Source organism: Rhincodon typus, chromosome 33, assembly GCF_021869965.1.
Source record: "Rhincodon typus isolate 14 chromosome 33, sRhiTyp1.1, whole genome shotgun sequence".
NCBI classification, from domain to species: domain Eukaryota; kingdom Metazoa; phylum Chordata; class Chondrichthyes; order Orectolobiformes; family Rhincodontidae; genus Rhincodon; species Rhincodon typus.
In genome coordinates, this window is record NC_063364.1 from 32270219 (window position 1) to 32290797 (window position 20579).

The 20579-nt window shown below is 42.5% G+C and overlaps 1 protein-coding gene across 1 annotated transcript in view; it reads left to right on the top strand.

Annotated features, from left to right (window-relative positions):
- Positions 1–20579, top strand: part of golm2 (golgi membrane protein 2) — a 46245-nt gene that overhangs the window by 11395 nt on the left and 14271 nt on the right. Inside the window, exons 4-6 of the mRNA XM_048615865.1 lie at positions 2627–2707; positions 5310–5624; positions 8011–8196. Coding sequence (XP_048471822.1) covers positions 2627–2707; positions 5310–5624; positions 8011–8196 — 582 coding nt within the window. The remainder of the gene's footprint in view (positions 1–2626; positions 2708–5309; positions 5625–8010; positions 8197–20579) is intronic.

Below are 20579 nucleotides of genomic sequence, written 5' to 3' on the forward strand. Positions count from 1 at the left end.
GCTGCACTTAGTTGAAGGGTCAATAGCGAGAGGCCATAATTATAAGGTGAAGGACAGATAAGTTAGAGCAGATTTGAGGACTTTTTATTTCTTTCAGGGTGCTGGTTGTCTGGAATGCACTGCCTGGGAGAGTAGTTGAGGCAAAAAAACCAAACCCTTTTCTTAAAGTATATGGATGACCATTTGAAATGGGATAACATTCAAAGCTCTGAGCTGAGTGCTGGAAAGTGGGGTTCGTGTATGTAGTTTGGCTCAGACTTGATGTGTTGAAGGACCTGTTCTGTGCTGTTGAATTCGGACTGTATGGTCACTGCCTGTTATCACTTCTCTAGTGCAAAAATTATTTGCCACTTAGTAACTCAAAACTGGATAATGTCCGGCTCTTGCTTCGTTTGGATGAGTCTGGGATGAGGTCTGAGGCATGTTTCTGAGTATGAGTGTCAGACTGGTAAAAGTTGACTGGGGTCCTGATTTAAGTTACATAATATTCACCATATGCCTGTCAATCTTAAGACGCTTTTCCTATTAGTAGAGGGATCAATAACCAAGGACCATGGGTTTAATCTAAAAGATAGAGAAGGCTAATTGAAAAGTGGATAAAAAAAAATTTGTGGTGGGAGTCTGGAATTTGCTGCCTGAATGTGGTTAAGTCAAAGACTCAAACTATTTGAACAGTACTTACCTGTTTACTTACATTGATATAATCTCCAGGGCCATGGACCAAGAGCTGGAGAATGGGATTAATGCAGAGAGATCTTTGGGCATGCACATACATGCCCAAATGGCCATCCCTTATGTCATATCTGTATGAGATGGTTCTTGATTAGTCTGAGACAGCTGTCCCAATGTTAGTATTGGCTTTTAGATGTTGGTAAGGAGCTCATTGCAACGTTGATTTTGGGTTGAGGTTTACAGTTTTTATGCCTAGCTTGGTGACAAACTGTCATAAAGTTTACAGCACGGAAACGGACCCTTTGGTCCAATCCATCCATGCTGACCAGGTTTCCCAAACTGAACTAGTCCCATTTGCCTGTGTTTGGCCCGTGTGCCTCTAAACCTTTCCTATTCATGTACCTGTCCAAATGTGTCTCAAATGTTGTAACTGTGCCTGCCTCTACCACTTCTTCCTCTGGTAGTTCATTCCATATATGAACCACCCTCTGTGTGGAAAATGTTGCTCTTCGGCTCCCTTTCAAATTTTTCTCCTCTCATCTTAAAAATATGCTCGCGAGTTTTGAACTCCCCCCACCCTAGGGAAAAGACCTTTGCTATTCACCTTATCTATACCCCTCATGATTTTATAAATTTCTATTAGGTCACCCCTCAACTTCCTATGCTCCAGGGAGGAAAAATCCCAGCCTATCCAGTCTCTCCTCTATATTTCAAACCCTCCAGTCCCAACAACATCCTTGCAAATCTTTTCTGCACCCTTTCCAATTTACTACCATCCTTCCTAGAGCAGGCTGCATGTTTTATTTCTTTCTTGAGGCCTTTTAGCAGTTTCTGGTTCAATTAGTGGCGTGCTCTGCCATTTGAGGGCATTTGGAAGTCAGCATGTGTCACATTTAGGCCAGATCAGGTAAGGTTGGTAAATTTCCTTCCTTGAGGAACACTTCATGAACCAGTTGGGGGTTCATGAATGAATGTTAATCCATTTAAGTCTGTCTCAGTACCCTTGGTTTCAAATGACTACTGTTTGAAGATTGTTTCACCTAACCCAAGTCCATGTTCCCTTCAAGAATTCAGTTAAGTATGACCCCTTGATCTATAAATGTGAACTATGCATATTCTAATCATCTTTGTTCTACCTAACTTTTATTAGTGCACTTCAATCTTTTCCCGCTAGATTTTACTGCTTGCTAGTCTGACTTCTACAAGTGAAAATTCATTGAGGCATGGCCTCAATGGACCAGCTGTTTTCAGTTGCAACTCTAATGTTCATATGCAAGGAGCAGAAATAAGCCATTAGCCCCTCGAACCTGCTGTGTCATTCAATAAGATTTTAGGTAATCTGATTACTTTGCATTTATCTTGTCGCACCACTTGCCAGTATTTTTTGTCTCTTGCATAATCTGTGCTTCTTGACCTTTTGGATTTCAATCCAAAATTTTTTTTGATTATTTGCAATGTTTTAACCTTACTACATTTATCCCTGCTGTTAAGTGGTGACCCAAATGAAAACTGATTTTTTTTTTTTTCCCCAGTTCAGGAAAATTGGGATCCTGTTGGCAAACATTTTATCCTTTTTGAAGAGGTTTTATTTCTATTAAGTTCATGTCTGTTCATAATTGCATTCAACTTGATAACTTGATGTTTTTAACGAGGCATTCCTTGGTAGAATGTGAGGGAAAAACCTGTCAAATGAAACCACCTCCCTCTTTCCCTCTGTGGTTTGCTCTGCTCAAAGCCTTCATTTCTTTCCGTTGTTAAGCTGTAGCAACTTCTCTATGCATTCTTATTTGCATCTTCAGGCCAATTGTGGATGGGCTGGCATCACCTACATTCCAAAAGCAAATATTTGTACTTTACAAACCCCTTTAGGTTGATCAAAGTTTTGCAACTAAATTATTGCTTTTAAACGCCAATTGTATTTCTTTGTGCTGCTATAACTTCAATGTTTTTACAGATCCAGGTAAAACGGATGATGATGCTGGTATGCCTGGGATAGAAGAAAATGAACATGCCAAACCGATGGATCTTTTGATTGGTATGTATAATGAGGGAGCCAGAATACCATTCATATGCTTTCAAGTGTGCTTAGATGGTGGACGAGGGGTAAGTGTACAAAGTTCTACATCTTCATGTGCCCCTTCCTGATTATATGATTCAGAATGAGCTGGATTTTCCCCAGACTGTTTAACGTTTGGAAGTACAATTTTTGTTGTTCTCATTTTGCTATGCTTATAAACACCAGGAAGCTAACTGTGTGACTATAGTTGGACTATCCAGTGTGGTGGCTCTGCCTTTTTCACCCCTTTCTAAGAGTGGAAACTGGTCAATGGGTGACATAGGTATCATTGTTGTAAGATGCACGCACATGCACGCAAAAACAGACTTCCATAACTGGCCATTGAGTGGAGGATAGATCAGATCCTGCATCTTGCTGCTCAAGGCATGGCTTGCAAAAGCTGTCAACCATGCTGCATCGTCTATCTGTTTGAAACCACCTAATGAGAACAAATTGGCAAGTGACAGTGACTGGAACGTTACAAAAACTAGCCAAAACTTGCTGACACCAATGATCCGCCCATAATTACAGACTGCAGACCGTTGTTAAAAATTCTGTAAATGCAAAACTTTTTAGAAAAAAAACTACCCTGATTTTTTTATCTATATAATCTTAATTAATGCTTTTTATTTTTGCTAACTTTTAATTGATATTTAAAAAAAACTTGTTTGACATTATCTGCTGTGTGCCCTTGCGTGTCAGCAGATGCAGCTTCATGCATAAGCCATTGGTACAAAAAACTGCATTTGCAGTGCCACCTTGTGGTAATATTTTAGAAGTGGGTGACATTATTAAACCATAAAAGGAATTCATGTTGTCTTTATAAGATCACAAGATATTTGTAAAGAAGACAATTCAACACATCTGATTTATCTATCCATAAAAGTCTTAATATCATTTTGTGCCCCTGTCTAATTGTTTGTTTGTCACCCTATTATCCAGTGTTGGTGGGCTGGACTTCTGTGCTGGGTTCGGGAAATGCAAGTCAGGCCTTTTTCGCAAACCCACAAACCTAAACCTATTACTTCTACCTATAATCTGACATAGTTCTGTCATCTGGAGAATTGACAATTGAGGTTTAGGTTTCCAAGTCTAAGGCAGCATCAAAGGAGTTGAGAAGCAAATGGACGTATTAGTTATACACAGCATGACTTTTTGCGGGGGAGATCTTGCCTCACTAATTGAGTTTTTTGAGGTGACAAAGACTACTGAGGGAAAAGTGGTTGATGTTACATATGTGGACTTCAGTAAAGCCTTTGACCAGGTCTCTCATAGCAGACTGGTACAAGAGGTGAAGTCACGTGATATTGGGATGAGCTGTCAAGCTGGATTCTGAACTGGCTCTGTCGTAGGAGACGGAAGTGGAAGGATGCTTTTTGGAATGGAGGGCCGTAACTGGTGTTCCACAGAGATCGGTGCTAGGACCTCTGCTGCTCATGGTCTACATAAATGATTTGGAGGAAAATGTAGCAGATCTAATTATACGTTTGTGGATGTTACAAAGATTGATGTTGTGGATAGTGAGCAGAATTGTCAGAGGATACAACAGGATATAGATCAGTTGCATGATATAGAAGCACGGGCAGCAAAATGGCAGGTGGGGTTTTATCTGGACAAAGTGAGGTGATGCATATTGGAAGGTCAAGTACAGGTGGAAATTTATCCAGTGAATGGCAGAACCCTTAAAAATATTGATATGCAGAGGGATCTGGGTGTGAAGGTCCACAGATCACTGAAGGTGGTAGCTCAGGTAGGTAAGGCTGTTTTTAATTTTAAAAGGAAATGCCTATGGCATGCTCCCCTACATTGGAAGGGGCATTGAGTGTAAGGCTAGGCAAGTTACACTGAAGCTTACAGAAATTTAGTTTGGCCACACTTGGATTATTGTGTACAGTTCTGGCCACCACACCACCAGAAGGATGTGGATGCTTTGGAGAGGGTACAGGAAAAAAAAATTACCTGGATGTTGCCTGGTGTGGGGGATTTTAGCTATGACAAAAGATTACATAGACTGTGTTTGTTTTCACTGGAATGCAGGAGGTTGAGGGGAGACCTGATGGATGTTTATAAGATTGTGAATGGCATGGATAGAGTGGAAAGTGTGAGGCTTTTCCCCAGGGTGGAGGGGTTAACGACTAGGAGACACAGTTTCAAGGTGCAGTGGATGGGGTGGAAATTAAATGAAATGTGTGAGGCAAGTTCACAAAGGATGGTGTGTGCCTGAAATGTGCTGCTAGAGGAAACAGATGCGATAGCATTAAAGAAATGCCTGGACGAATACCTAAATAGGAAGGGAATAGAGGGATACGGATCCTGTAAGTGAAGACGGTTTTGGTATGGAAGAGCAGAATGTCAGTGTGGGTTTGGCAGGCCGAAGGGCCTGTTTTTGTGCTGTTTTGTTGCTCATTCTTTGAATGCGATAGTTGTGGTGTGCTGCCTAGGTTGACTTGGGATATCACCTTTTTTATTTTTTAACTTTCGGTTGTGGTTTATGTGACAGAAGGACTAACTCGTTACATTAAAGTCTTAAATGTATATGGTAAGGTAGAAAATGATTATCTTCTTAATTTTTTTTTCTTAGATCACAAGAGAAACAAATTGCTGCTTGAAGAAATTGAGAAACCTGGGTCTAGGGTTGGTGGGATTCTTGGAGAAAAGTTGAATATGGAGGCTGGAATTAAACCTGTCCGACATTTTGAGAGGGGCCCAGCAATGCAGGCCCCCCCTCCAATCCAGGCTCATTCATTTGATAATGAACAAAATATTGTAAAACCTGGGAGATCACTTGTAGTAAATATGCCAAGTCCTGTAGACCAAGAGGAGCCAAATAATGCAGAAGATGAAAATCTTCGTGTTAGAGCCGATGAAATTGGAGAATCTCAGAATCACCAGCCAGGTAGGTATACAAACCTCTTGGATTGTTTTGTATTTTATCTCCTTGAAATGGTAAGTAAGTTATTTTAGAACTTACACGCATGTGCTTCTAACGTGCTCTAACAATATGGTTGTCACAGTTCATAGGGTCAGTATGAGCTAGCTGACAGTGGCAGTGATCTACAGTAACCTTCCATAGAAAGCACTGCCCAGATGCAACCTGACTTGTGCTTATTCGTGCACATTTTTCTGTAGTAGAACCTCCTACACAACATTTCAATCAAATTCATTGCCATCTATATCACCCTAACTACCACCTCCAATTTCGCAGCAGGCATTCTCAACAACATAAAACAAGTCTGCTCTGTGTTGTTTTGGCATGGCCACATTCGGGAATTGGACCTGGCAAGAGGGACCAAAATAGTGGTACCAGCTTCATGTTCCTGTGCTGTGATCATCCTTATGGGGCTGCAAAATTCTATCTTGTGTCAAACACACTTCAGTTGAAAATCTGAGCTCTCAAATTTTCATTATCATCGTGTCTATTGTGTTTTGCAGTTTTTCTCTGGTGGTTTGCCATTCTTTTCCCCTGACTGGGACAGGGGAGGGAGGCAGGTGCCAAGTCTATCTCAGCTGGAACAAAAATTGAACTTTCACTGTACTGAACTGCAAGCTAGCAATCAAGCCAATTGAGCAAACTATCCCCTCTTTCACGTGGCAACTCCCCATGTTGAGATGCAGACTGTACAAAATTTAAAATAAAAATTCTTTATGTAGTTACTGTAGGTCCTTGAGATTTGACATGCCATAAAGCATCCAAAGTTTTGCATCTGTGAAACTTTGCTTTCTATTTCATGGGTAAATAGCCTCAGGAATTTTCAGTAATTGTCAGTAATAATGTTGATTATTATCCAGTTATGGAAACATTCTTATGCAACATGTAGGGTATGAGTTTAAAATGTCTTCAATACTTATTGGCACAAATAGGCTTGAACATGTCAGTCAGCTTTTTGAGATGGAAGGCCACTCAGCAGCTGAAATAAGGTTATCAGGAAAAGACAGCTGGGATTATAATATTAGCTTCATTTTAAGGAACAGTTTGATGGTTGAGTTAGCTTGTAGAAGGTTGTCACTTCATTGGTAGTGCCTCAATGAAGATAATTGTGCTGACTGTCAACTGTTGTGGCCTTGTCAAACATTAACCATACACCGAATTGTCACAATTATCACAAACTCAAAAATCACAGGACACCAGGTTACAGTCAAGCAGGTTTACTTGAAAACGTTAGCTTTAGCAGCATTGCTCCTACTTCAGGTGTAGTGAGAAGATGTATCAATTCAGAATTTATAAGTAAAACATTAAAGGATCATACAACTCATGCGAATGTATTGAATAAACCAAAAATGGCTAGCTGACTCCCTCCTGATAAATCTCTAATCGGTTAGAAAGGAGATGCAGGTTTGATTTGATTAAAATGCAAATCCCAGAATTTCTTTCAAGTCACTGCCCTGAGATAGATAAAGGTTTTATCATTGTATATAAGAGGTGACATCTTGAGTCAGACAATGCAATTTGGGTGTGAGGCCTTGTTTAGAATCTGTCTCTGTTTTAACCTGGAGTCAGACTAGTTGGGTTTTTTTTTTGTTCAAAAGCGCACAATTTGTAGACAGTCAGTCTAACAGTGGCACCTCCACATTGTAATTATCACAAAAACATTTCCAACAATCCTAAAATCTAAATTGGGCATTCAAGCAATTTGTTCTAAGCATTGGAGCTTTGTATTAATGAGACTGTTTGAATCTAAGGAGTAGATTATAATCCTCCTTGCTTTGGGCTTTTTCCAATATATACTAATTGACGTTCTGGTGACATTTGCTAATCTTTACATTTGAAGGTAATCTCTAGCATTAGCTGCAAAGAGCATCTTGGCTGCTCATCTACTGTGGTGTTAGGGCTGAAAGTAAATCTCTTCCGATTATGCAAATTATGGCTATGGCCAGATCTTGACCTGGAATTGGAGATGTGATTACCTTTAAGCTTCACACGTGCTGTTTGTGTACATGTGAATGCCTCAATTGTAGATATTAGACTTCAGATCAGTTAGTGTTTGAAAATCTGTTCTTGATGACTAATATTCCACCAAACTGCATCGGAACTGTTAGAGCTCATTACCACTGGTGTTCTATCTTTGAAGTAGTGGTGAATTGAGCATAGCAAGACAGTAACTTACACTTCCCTTTCCTTGATGTCCATGTGCAGCAGGGAATACAAGAGCACAGTTATTATTCCGTAATTGATCTCTGACAAAAATGTCCTCCCATTTTTGAAGTGGAAATTGTTTACAATAACTCTTAAGAAATGAATTCCTCCTAATTGTGGTTTTTCTTGCTTTATTGTATCAATGCAGTTCTGGATAGACAACATCAAGGGAAACCGATACATCATTTAGCCAAGGAACCTGCTATGCAGCCACCACCTAATCAAGCTCTACACTTCCCTGCTGGCCAAGCCTTTTCAAATCCTTTTGATCATCATGGTGGGAAAGGACATGAAAAAGCCAATGAGCCAGGAGATCATCCTAAAAGTCAACAAGGTAGGTGTTTCTTTAATGTTCAGTTTGTTTTCCACCATGTCATCTGTGTATTAATTTCACATTCTCTGTATTTAATGGAGAAATCAGTCTTTATCATGTTCTGTTAGTGCTTCCTTACTACTGGCACCTTTTTATTGTAACAGGTTAATTTCCTTGTTAAAACAATAAATAGAATTACACTGTGCATATGGTCATTCATTCATAGTCTTGAATTCTACCATGTTAAGGCAGACAGATTTAAAATTAATTTGTCATTGATACTGAGATTGCAGGATGTCAGTTTGAAAAATCTGGCTTTGAGACATTTTTTGTTTGTTTTTTAATGAGCAAGGTTTTTTAGATTAGTGCAAAGACATGAGTATACACATTGACAGGTGCCCATAAATACAGGCATATGAACAAGGAGCAAGAGTAGGCCATTTGGCCCCTCATGTCTGTTCTGCCATTCAATAAAATGGATAATCTGATTGTAACCTTGAATCCGTATTTTTTTTTGTCTCCCACCCCGATACCCTTTTGCCTCCTTGTTTGACAAGAACCTATCCACCTCTGCTTTTAAAAATATTCAATCTCCTGTATCAAAATCAATTCATCTGCAATTTTTACTTTCGAGCAGGTGTTGATTCTTTGCTGAGAGAGATAGTAGGAACTGCCGATGCTGGAGAATCTGAGATAACAAGGTGTCGAGTTGGATGAACACAGCAGGCCAAGCAGTATCAGAGGAGCAGGAAAGCTGACGATTCGGGTCTGGGCCCTTCTTCAGAAATGGGGGAGGGGAAGGGGATTCTGAAACAAATAGAGAGAGCGGGGAAGGCGGATGGAAGGTGGAGAGAAGACGGACAGGTCAAGGAGGCGGGGATGGAGCCAGTAAAGATGAGTGTAGGTGGGGAGTTAGGATGGGGGTTGGTCAGTCAAGGGAAAATGGACAGGTCAAGGAGGTGGGGATGAGGCTGGTAGGTAGGAGGTGGGGGTGGGGGTTGAGGTGGGAGGAATGGATAGGTGGGAGGAAGGACGGACAGGTCAAGGAGGCAGGGACAAGCTGGGCTGGTTTTGGGATGAGGTCGGGCGTGGGGAGATTTTGAATCTTGTGAAGTCCACATTGATACCTTTGGGCTGCAGGGTTCCCAAGCAAAATATGAAGTGCTGTTCCTGCAGCCTTTGGGTGGCATCGTTGTTGCACTGGAGGCGGCCCAGGATGAACATGTCGTTCATGGAGTGGGAGGGGGAGCTGAAGTGGTTCGCGACTGGAAAGTTCAGTCGTTTGTCATGAACTGAGCATAGGTGTTCCACAAAGTGGTCTCCAAGCCTCTGCTTGGTTTCCCTGATGTAGAGGAGGCCACATCGGGAACAGCAGATACAATATACCATGTTAGCAGATGTGCAGGTGAACATCTGTTTTAATGTGGAAGGTTTTCTTGGGGCCTGGGATGGGGTTGAGGGGGGAGGTGTAGGGGCAGGTGTAGCACTTCCTGCGGTTGCAGGGAAAAGTGCTGGGGTGGTGGGGCTAGTGGGGAGTGTGGAGCGGACGAGGGAGTCACGGAGAGAGCGGTCCCTCTGGAAGGCAGATAAGGGTGGGGAGGGAAAAATGCCCTTGGTAGTGGGGTCAGATTGCAGGTGGCGGAAGTGGTGAAGGATGATGTGTTGAATCTGGAGGTTGGTGGGGTGGTACGTGAGGACGAGGGGGATTCTGTTTTTGTTGTTATTGCGGGGAGGGGGTGTGAAGGATGAGTTGCAGGAAACTTGAGAGATGCGATCGAGGGTGTTTTCGACCACTGTGGAGGGGAAGACGCGGTCCTTGAAAAACGAGGACATCTGGGATGTCCGGGAGTGGAATGCCTCATCTTGGGAGCAGATGTGGCAGAGGTGAAGGAAGTGGGAATAGGAGATGGCATTCTTGCAGGAAGGTGGGTGAGAGGAGGTGTATTCTAGGTAGCTGTGGGAGTACGTAGGCTTGAAATAGATATTGGTTTCCAAGTGGTTGTCAGAGATGGAAACAGTTCCAGGAAGGAGAGGTATCTGAGATGGTTGGGGTGGAAGGTGTTAGTGAAGTGGCTGAACTGTTCGAGCTCCTCATGGGAGCACGAGGTGGTGCCGATACAGTCATCGATATAATGGAGGAAGAGATGGGGGATCGGGCTAGTGTAGCTGCGGAAGAGGGATTGTTCCCCGTATCCTACACAGAGGCAGGCATAGCTTGGGCCCATGCGGGTACCCATGGCCACCCCCTTTGTCTGTAGGAAGTGGGAGGAGTTGACGGAGAAGTTAAGGGTGAAGGCGAGTTCAGCTAAGCGGATAAGGGTATCAGTGGAGGGGGACTGTTCGGGCCTGCGGGAGAGGAAGGTATATTGTATCTGCTGTTCCCGTTGTGGCCTCCTCTACATTGGGGAAACCAAGCGGAGGCTTGGAGACCGCTTTGTGGAACACCTACGCTCGGTTCGTGACAAACGACTGCACCTCCCAGTTGCGAACCACTTCAACTCCCCCCTCCCACTCCGTGGACGACGTGTTCATCCCGGGCCGCCTCCAGTGCAACAACGATGCCACCCAAAGGCTGCGGGAACAGCACTTCATATTTTGCTTGGGAACCCTGCAGCCCAAAGGTATCAATGTGGACTTCAAGCTTCAAAATCTCCCCACCCCCCCGGACCTCATCCCAAAACCAGCCCAGCTCGTCCCCTGCCTCCTTGACCTGTTTGTCTTTTCTCCCACCTATCTGCTCTTCCCACCTCACTGACCATCCCCCACCCCCATCTCCTACCTACTAGCCTCCATCCCCACCTCCTTGACCTGTCCGTCTCCTCTCCACCTATCTGCTCCTTTATCCACCTTCCATCTGCCTTCCCCTCTCTCTTTTTTTTTTCTATTTATTTCAGAGTCCCCTTCCCCTCCCCCATTTCTGAAGAAGGGTCCAGACCCGAAACGTCAGCTTTCCTGCTCCTCTGATGCTGCTTGGCCTGCTGTGTTCATCCAGCTCTACACCTTGTTATCTCTTGATTCTTTGCTGCTTGTGTGTGATTATTCACCACCAAAATCTTAAGTTGAAGTCTTCAGCCTATCTATTTGAGTGAGGTCAATCAGGTGAGGTCAAACAAGGATGTGAAAAATCTTTATCAGGCTCTTCATTTAGTCTGAAGTCTTTTCTGGTTTATTCAGATTTCTTGATTTTTGATGTGAATGCTAGTCTCCATCTTCTAAGATGGGCATCTGAGAATATATTATTTCTTTCACGAATTGTATCCCATTTTTAGTGTCTTTTATTGCTCCTCTCTAATTGTCCATGAGAAGGTGGTGATGAGCAGCATCTTGAACTGCTACAGTCCATGTGCTAAACTTTTCTGTTTATGTCTGTAGGTTATTGGATCAGTACTTAAGACACTGTCACCCCACAAATGTCACATGGTCTTGCTCTTTGCAGGACAAGCATACAAAAGAAAGGGAAGCCGTGTTGGCTAGATCCAGTTGTAAAACCAGTCATGTTTGTCCCTTGGACAACTGAGTCCAGAAACAAACACATGCGTTGTCCTTGCCAAAGCTAAGGAATGAAGTGAAATTTTGCAATTCATTTGGCAAATGTTGCTTTTTAGTGTGCTTTATAACAGTGATCCATGTAATATGTAAGTTGCAAAAAAAATTTGTTTCCCATAGATTAAACATCTGCCAAAGAATTTAATTACTGTGCAAAGTGTAACATCTGTTTTTAAATCATGAATGCTTCATTCTTGCATAAAACATAGCCACAACTTATTTAAACTAGCTTTGATTACCCATAAGGAACAGCTTCGTTGTTTCCTGTAGTCAGTACAAGCTCGAGACTTCAAAATTAATTATACCCAATTGTGTCTAATGGATGTTGATCAATGTATTGGGCTGAACTTGCACCTATATTGGATAGCTTCCTATATACATAATGCTAACATAGTATAGACAGCAAATGGAAGTGTGAACGCTTTTATGTCTCTTAATGTCAGAGTTTGTGGACACAGAGCTCCAGCAACAGGAGCTTAACACTGAACTGCATGTGTCATTGAGTTCTGACCATTGTCCAATTCTATATACATGAAGAGTGGAATGCAGAGATTAATGGTATACTAAATTATATCAGCAGGAGCATCAAACTACAAAAAATCTTGCTGAATTAAGTCGACAAAACTATAGTAGGTGAATTTCGAATAGTTGTCTTCCATTTTCTACCCAAAGAGGATACGTTTGGATATAGAACATAGAACATTACAGCGCAGTACAGGCCCTTCGGCCCTCGATGTGCCGACCTGTGAAACCAATCTGAAGCCCATCTAATCTACACTATTCCATTATCATCCATATGTTTATCCAATGACCATTTAAATGCCCTTAAAGTTGGCGAGTCTACTACTGTTGCAGGCAGGGCATTCCACGCCCTTACTACTCTCTGAGTAAAGAACCTACCTCTGACATCTGTCCTATATCTATCACCCCTCAATTTAAAGCTACGTCCCCTCGTGCTAGCCATCACCATCCGAGGAAAAAGGCTCCCACTGTCCACCCTATCTAATCCTCTGATCATCTTGTATGTCTGTATTAAGTCACCTCTTAACCTTCTTCTCTCTAACGAAAACAGCCTCAAGTCCCTCAGCCTTTCCTCATAAGACCTTCCCTCCATACCAGGCAACATCCTGGTAAATCTCCTCTGCACCCTTTCCAATGCTTCCACATCCTTCCTATAATGTGGCGACCAGAACTGTACGCAATACTCCAAGCGCGGCCGCACCAGAGTTTTGTACAGCTGCAACATGACCTCATGGCTCTGAAACTCAATCCCTCTATCAATAAAACCTAACACACCGTACGCCTTCTTAACAACCCTATCAAGCTGGGTGGCAACTTTCAGGGATCGATGCACATGGACACCGAGATCTCTCTGCTCATCCACACTACCAAGAATCTTACCATTAGGCCAGCACTCTGTATTCCTGTTACTCCTTCCAAAGTGAATCACCTCACACTTCTCTGCATTAAACTCCATTTGCTGCCTCGCAGCCCAGCTCTGCAGATTATCTATGTCCCTCTGTAACCTGCAACATCCTTCCGCACTATCCACAACTCCACCGACTTTAGTGTCATCCGCAAATTTACTAACCCATCCTTCTACGCTCTCATCCAGGTCATTTATAAAAATGACAAACAGCAGTGGCCCCAAAACAGATCCTTGCAGTACACCACTAGTAACTGAACTCCAGGATGAACATTTGCCATCAAGCACCACCCTCTGTCTTCTTACAGCGAGCCAATTTCTGATCCAAACCGCTAAATCACCCTCAATCCCATGCCTCCGTATTTTCTGCAATAGCCTACCATGGGGAACCTTATCAAATGCTTAACTGAAATCATATACACCACATCACCCGCTTTACCCTCATCCATCTCAAAGAACTTCTCAAAGAACTCAATAAGGTTTGTGAGGCATGACCTACCCTTCACAAAACCGTGTTGACTATCCCTAATCAAATTATTCTTTTCTAGATGATAAATCCTATCTCTCATAATCCTTTCCAACACTTTACCCACAACCGAAGTAAGGCTCACTGGTCTGTAATTACCAGGGTTGTCTCTACTCCCCTTCTTGAACAAGGGGACAACATTTGCTATCCTCCAGTCTTCTGGCACTATTCCTGTAGACAATGACAACATAAAGATCAAAGCCAAAGGCTCTGCAATCTCCTCCCTAGCTTTGCAGAGAATCCTAGGATAAATCCCATCTGGCCCAGGGGACTTATCTATTTTCACACTTTCCAGAATTGCTAACACCACCTCCTTATGAACCTCAATCCCATCTAGTCTAATAGCCTGTATCTCAGTATTCTCCTCGACTCTGTCTGTCTGTCTGTCTGTCGAAAAAATATTCATTTAGCGCCTCTCCTATCTCTTCGGACTCCACGCACAACTTCCCACTACTGTCCTTGACTGGCCCTAATCTTACTCTAGTCATTCTTTCTTTTACTCCTGACATACCTATTGAAAGCTTTAGGCTTTTCCTTGATCCTACCTGCTAAAGACTTCTCATGTCCCCTCCTGGCTAACTTGTAACTCTCAAGTGCCCTAACTGAGCCTTCAAGCCTCATCTCTACATAAGCCTCCTTCTTCCTCTTGACAAGAGATTCAACTTCTTTAGTAAACCATGGTTTCCTCGCTCGACCACTTCCTCCCTGCCTGACCGGTACATACTTATCAAGGACATGCAGTAGCTGTTCCTTGAACAAGCTCCACATTTCAATTGTGCCCAGCCCCTGCAGTTTCCTTCTCCATCCTATGCATCCTAAATCTTGCCTCATCACCTCATAATTGCCTTTCCCCCAGCTATAACTCTTGCTCTGCGGTATATACCTATCCCTTTCCATCGCTAAAGTAAACATAATCGAATTGTGGTCACTATCACCAAAGTGCTCACCTACCTCCAAATCTAACACCTGGCCTGGTTCATTACCCAGTACCAAATCCAATGTGGCCTCGCCTCTTGTTGGCCTATCCACATACTGTGTCAGGAAACCCTCCTGCACACATTGGACAAAAACTGACCCATCTAAAGTACTCGAACTATAGTGTTTCCAGTCAATATTTGGAAAGTTAAAGTCCCCCATAACAACTACCCTGTTACTTTCGCTCCTATCCAGAATCATCTTTGCAATCCTTTCCTCTACATCTCGAACTTTTCGGAGGCCTATAGAAAACTCCCAACAGGGAAAACTCTTTCCTGTTTCTAACCTCAGCCCATACTACCTCAGTAGATGAGTCCTCATCAAACGTCCTTTCTGCCCCATAATACTGTCCTTGACTAACAATGCCACACCTCCCCTCTTTTGCCACCTTCCCTGATCTTACTGAAACATCTAAACCCCGGAACCTGCAACAACCATTCCTGTCCCTGCTCTAGCCATGTCTCCGAAATGGCCACAACATCGAAGTCCCAGGTACCAACCCATGCTGCAAGTTCACCCACCTTATTCTGGATGCTCCTGGCATTGAAGTAGACACACTTCAAACCACCTTCCTGCCTGCCGGTACACTCCTGCAACCTTGAAACCTTATTCATGACCTCACTACACTCAACCTCCTGTACACTGGAGCTACAATTCCGGTTCCCATCCCCCTGCTGAATTAGTTTAAACCCTCCCGAAGAGCATTAGCAAATTTCCCCCCCAGGATATTGGTACCCCTCTGGTTCAGGTGTAGACCATCCCATTTGTAGAGGTCCCACCTACCCCAGAATGAGCCCCAATTATCCAGGTATCTGAATCCCTCCCTCCTGCACCATCTCTGTAGCCACGTGTTCAACTGCTCTCTCTTCCTATTCCTTGCCTCGCTAGCACGTGGCATGGGTAACAAACCAGAGATAACAACTCTGTTTGTTCTAGCTCTAAGCTTCCACCCTAGCTCCTTGAATTTCTGCCTTGCATTCCCTTTTTCTATGTCGTTGGTGCCTATGTGGACCACGACTTGGGGCTGCTCCCCCTCTCTTAAGGATCCCGAAAACACGATCTGAGACATCACGGACCCTGGCACCTGGGAGGCAACACACCAACTGCGAGTCTGTCTCATTCCCACAGAATCTCCTATCTGTCCCCCTAACTATGGAGTCCCCAGTGACTGATGGTCTCCTCCCCTTCCGCCCCCGCCCCCCCCCCCACACCTTCCCTTCTGAGCAACAGGGACAGACTCTGTGCCAGAGACCTGTACCCCATGGCTTACCCCTGGGAAGTCGTCTCTCCCAACAGTATCCAAAACGGTATACTTGTTATTAAGGGGAACGGCCACAGGGAATCCCTGCACTGTCTGCCTGTTCCCTTTCTGTCCCCTGACTGTAACCCATCTACCTTTTTCCTGTACCTGAGGTGTGACTACCTCCCTGTAACTTCTCTCAATTACCCCCTCAGCCTCCCGAATGATCCGAAGTTCATCCAGCTCCAGTTCCCTAATGTGGTTTCTGAGGAGCTGGAGTTGGGTACACTTCCCGCAGATGAAGTCAGTGGGGACACTAGTGGTGACCCTTACCTCCCACATTCTACAGGAGGAGCATACAACTGCCCTAACATCCATTCCCACTGTTCTGAATTCTGAAAAAAAAAAACTAGTAACCTTACCAAATCGGCGCTCAGAATTTGTTTATTTTGGTTAGGAGGAGGATGGGTGGGAGATACTACCTAAGTAGTGTTTCGGGTAAAGCAACTGCCCAAATATATTACCTCACTTACTCAGCTGTCCCGTGTCCGCTCCTGCTCAACATGCGCTCCGTCTATTCACGAGGTAAGTTTTTAAAGGATTAACTTACCATCACGGCAGCCCCCGGTCCTTGCTGTCACTGCTCCTGCTGCTGCTGCAAAAATGGAGGCTGCTGATCCCACGAGGTAAGTTTTTTTTTTTTTTTTTTTTTTTTTTTTTTTTTGAAAGGATTAACTTACCTTCCCGGCGGCAAATATTCTGCAAATGATTTAAAAACTCAAGCTAGAGAACAATGGAAGTGCAAGGAGATTTTTTTTGTCAGGAGCTAAAAATAATCAAAGATTAATGGGATGTTGATCCCTTAATATTCTAGTTCTCTGGTTACATTAAGAGGGAGTTTTACTGCAACTGAAGCCCTGATTTGACTGCATTTGGCGACCTTTCTGTTGCTCTGGGCAATTTTAAAAAAAAAAAAAAAAAAAAAAAAAAAATTATTTCTTTTGGAAGGTCATAAATTCACCAAAATATTACCAGATCTGAGGGGTGGATATGCATAGAAATTTAAGTAGCCAAGTATTCCATGGAAGATGAAGGATGATTGACCTTTTTTTTTTAAATTTAGTGAATGTAGAATTTCCTAGGCTAGGGTACAAGATATAGAACCGCTACAACTAGATTGGAGTTGAGTACAGATCAATAATAATCTCGTTTGAATGGCAGAACAAGCTCGAGGGCTAAGACTGTGCTCCTGTTGTAGTCAGCAACAGGTGGGAACTGTTCTGGAATTTGGGATGGTGCTGTGTTTCCCTCAAGCAGGAATTTTGAGCTGTTTGGAGCTTCCATCAGTGCCAGGAGGCAGTGTATGTATATTTTAAAACAAATTACTTCCACTTGCTACTGAATATCCTTCAAGCTATGCTGCTGAGGCCTTGGTGAAATGAGTGTCTTCCTCAAATTCATTAGGTAGTCTTAAAGTGAAACCCAAGAAAGTTGTAGGCAAACTTGTTGAATTGCTAGATGGGTAACCTAGATTGGCATGTTGCTTATTTCATTGAGAATCTCTCCTTTCAGAATAATTTCCATAGCCTTGTCTAGATAAAATCGTGGGGCAACTATGGATCAGGTTGCATTGAAAAACAGAGTTAGGGAGTCATGATCTGTGTTAAAATGGCGACGACTAAGTTAACACAGTTGATGGTTTGGATTGAGATGAATCTCACTTCCTTCTGCGTGGTAGCTGGATCGTTGACTGTTGTTGTTTTTGAAGGATTTTTCTCTTTTCTATTAATACCCAGTAACTGCATCTTAGAAATTTATCGATGGAGGACCAGCAACTGTTAAGACATATTATAACTGATGAATTTTTCTCCAATATGTAGTTTCCAGGTTGTTAAAGACCTGAAGTGAGGGTACTTTTAAGATTACCTCTGCCTCAGGGATATTGCAACTCTGAGCTACTATGATAAGATGGGTTTGCAAATTTAGTTACAAGCATGAAGCTGCAGTCGGCGTAGTGATCAGTGTTGTGAAGTTGGGTAGAGTACTTGTGGAGTGAGAGGCAGGAAGTTAAAATTTGGAGTATGTAAAATATTAGTGGGAGGAAGCATTGCGAAGTCCCTTTAAAAGATCATGTGTATTTTCTGTGCTTGGATTTTAAAATTAATGTCCTCTGAGTAGCATCTTGAAAGTTTGCAAGTACATAGAGCACCTGAATTGAAACATTTGTATTGAAAGGCTGTACAGTTAGCAGGCCAAGCAGCAGTTTTTACCAAAACAACAGGCTTTTGAATTTCAATTTGAACCAGGTACTTAGATACCAAAAACCTATTAAATTTAAAGTCTGATAGTTTTGACAACCTAGGACCAATTGTAAGAAATATTGATATGTCATCAAGGGTATACAAAGAAGGGGACAGTTGAACAAAGCCCAGCGCTAGCTGCCATCTGCCAAAGCTAACGGCCCTCGGCTCACGAGAGAATCCTCTCTTGGAGAAAGCACCATTTAAAAATGGTACCAATGGCATAACTATTTAACATTCCTGACAAGAATTAATGGAGAAGGCATTCCTGACAGAAGAATTGACGGCGAAGGCACAGAATATTCTGGAAGACATAACCTGGCTGTAATTTCAAGGGACTAAATTCTACTTCTTTTTTTATAAAGGCGGGACTTGTATTTATTGGAACAGCATACCATTAGATTCCTTATTTGGGAATGGTTAGTAGTTAGAAGGGATTTATTCAGTTTGTTATTAATTTCATTAATTTGTTCACTTAAATTGTTACTTTGTTGATTTTACAGCATTGGTGATTTATTTTATTGAACCACTAGAAGATACAGAAAGGCAGGTTACCCTACTTTTCTCTCCTTTTATAGATTATAGGGCAAGGTGCTCCTCTTCGCGTTTAGTTTTCAGAGAGGGTGCCAACCTCTGCTTAATAACAGATTGGGGGTTCATCTGGGATATTGACAGATTTGAACAGATTTAGGGCACAAAAGGTCACAGCAGATTTAAACAGACTAGTGTACTCGATCGTTAAATAAAACTTAAGGGAGAAGTGGAAAATCTGTTTAATTTCAGTTGCTTGTTGGTTAAATAAATGGCTCTTTAGTCACTAAGTTTTCTGGAGGTGAAAGAAGTGACTTTGGCGGTTTTACCAAAGATGAGTAAGGCAAAGCTGTTGGAACTGGCAGACAAGCTGGAGGTGGGGTTGCTTTTGTCTGAGAAAGAGGTATCTGCAGCAATAGCTTGACACTCAAGATGTCTGGAAATGCCATCAGAATCTTTGGAAATGGCAAGAATTCAATTGCGGATGAAGCAGCTTGAACATGAAAAGGAACTGAAACAGTTTGAATTATGGTTAAAAGCAGAGGAAAAAGAAAAGGAGAGGAAGGACCTAGCAGAAGAAAGGGAGAAAAAGTTCGAACTTCAGAAGTTGGCAATTAGACAGGAAAGTTGACTTAAAAGGATGGAGGTGAAGGTAGAAGGTAGGCTTTGTGAGGAGGATAGTGATAAGCAAACCCAATGTAGCCAAAAGCCTGGTGGGGATATATTCAAATATGTCCAAACGTTATCAAAATTAGTTGAATTTTTTTCACTTCGTTTGAGAAATTGGCCAGAGGCTGTGTAGGTAATCTTAAGTCAGACCAAGTTGGCAGGCAGGGCTAGTCAGGCGGTTGCAGTGCTGTCCGAGGGAAATGGCAGGAGAATGGAGAAGTAAAACTGGCTATTTTGAGTACCTACGAATTGGTACCAGAAACTCATGGACAAGGGTTCAGAAATGTAAGAAAGGAACCAGGCCAGACTTGTATCGAGTTTGAAAGAATTACACAGCAACTTCAATAGATGAATGAGAGCATTAAAAATAGAAAAGACATATGAAGCTCTTAGAGATATTATTCCACTGGAGGAGTTTTTAAAAACTCACTTTCAGAAGTAATAAGAGCTCATTTTGAGGAACAAAGTTAAAACAGCGAGAAGAGCTGCAGAGACGGTGGATGAATACGCATTAGTGCATAAATTGAAATGTAGCTTCCAACAGCAATTTCATTCAGTGAGGGATAGAAATTGGGAAAGATAGAAATTCTTCAACAATAAACAAAAGGTAGATCACACTGGGACCAGTTTACTGTACGTGACAAAAGAAACCTGAGAAGTGAAAGACCTCGGATGTTTCCCTGTAATAAAGTAGGACACAATGTCACAGTGCTGATAGTTTAAGAATGTAGTAAGAGGTTAAACTAGTGGGATTATTTAAGGTAGTGAAGGAAATCCCAAGAGGTTGAGGAGCTGCACTATAGTCGTGGGTTGGATAGTAAGGTAGCGTCTGATCTGTTCAAAGACTTCACCTGTATGAATAAGATTTACTCAGAACAAGTGGAGTAGGTAAAGAAGTTAAAATATTCAGAGTTGCGGAGCTAGTTTTCTCTAATAATAAGAGATTAAAATATTTGCGTTCCTTCTGGAATATTGCCTGAGAGAGTGGTAGTGTCCCCCTGTGTGTAACATGAGGCTAGAAAGTTCAATTAAGACTGGGGAAGTGATGGAAAAAATTGGCTATTTCAGGAATATGGTTTATTCTTGGAAATGATACAGCTGAATCCCAGGCGGGCATGATGACCATTCTAGTGAAAAAGCCAAAAGAAAACCAGGGAACTGAGGTTAAGATAAATACCCTGGAATTTTTCT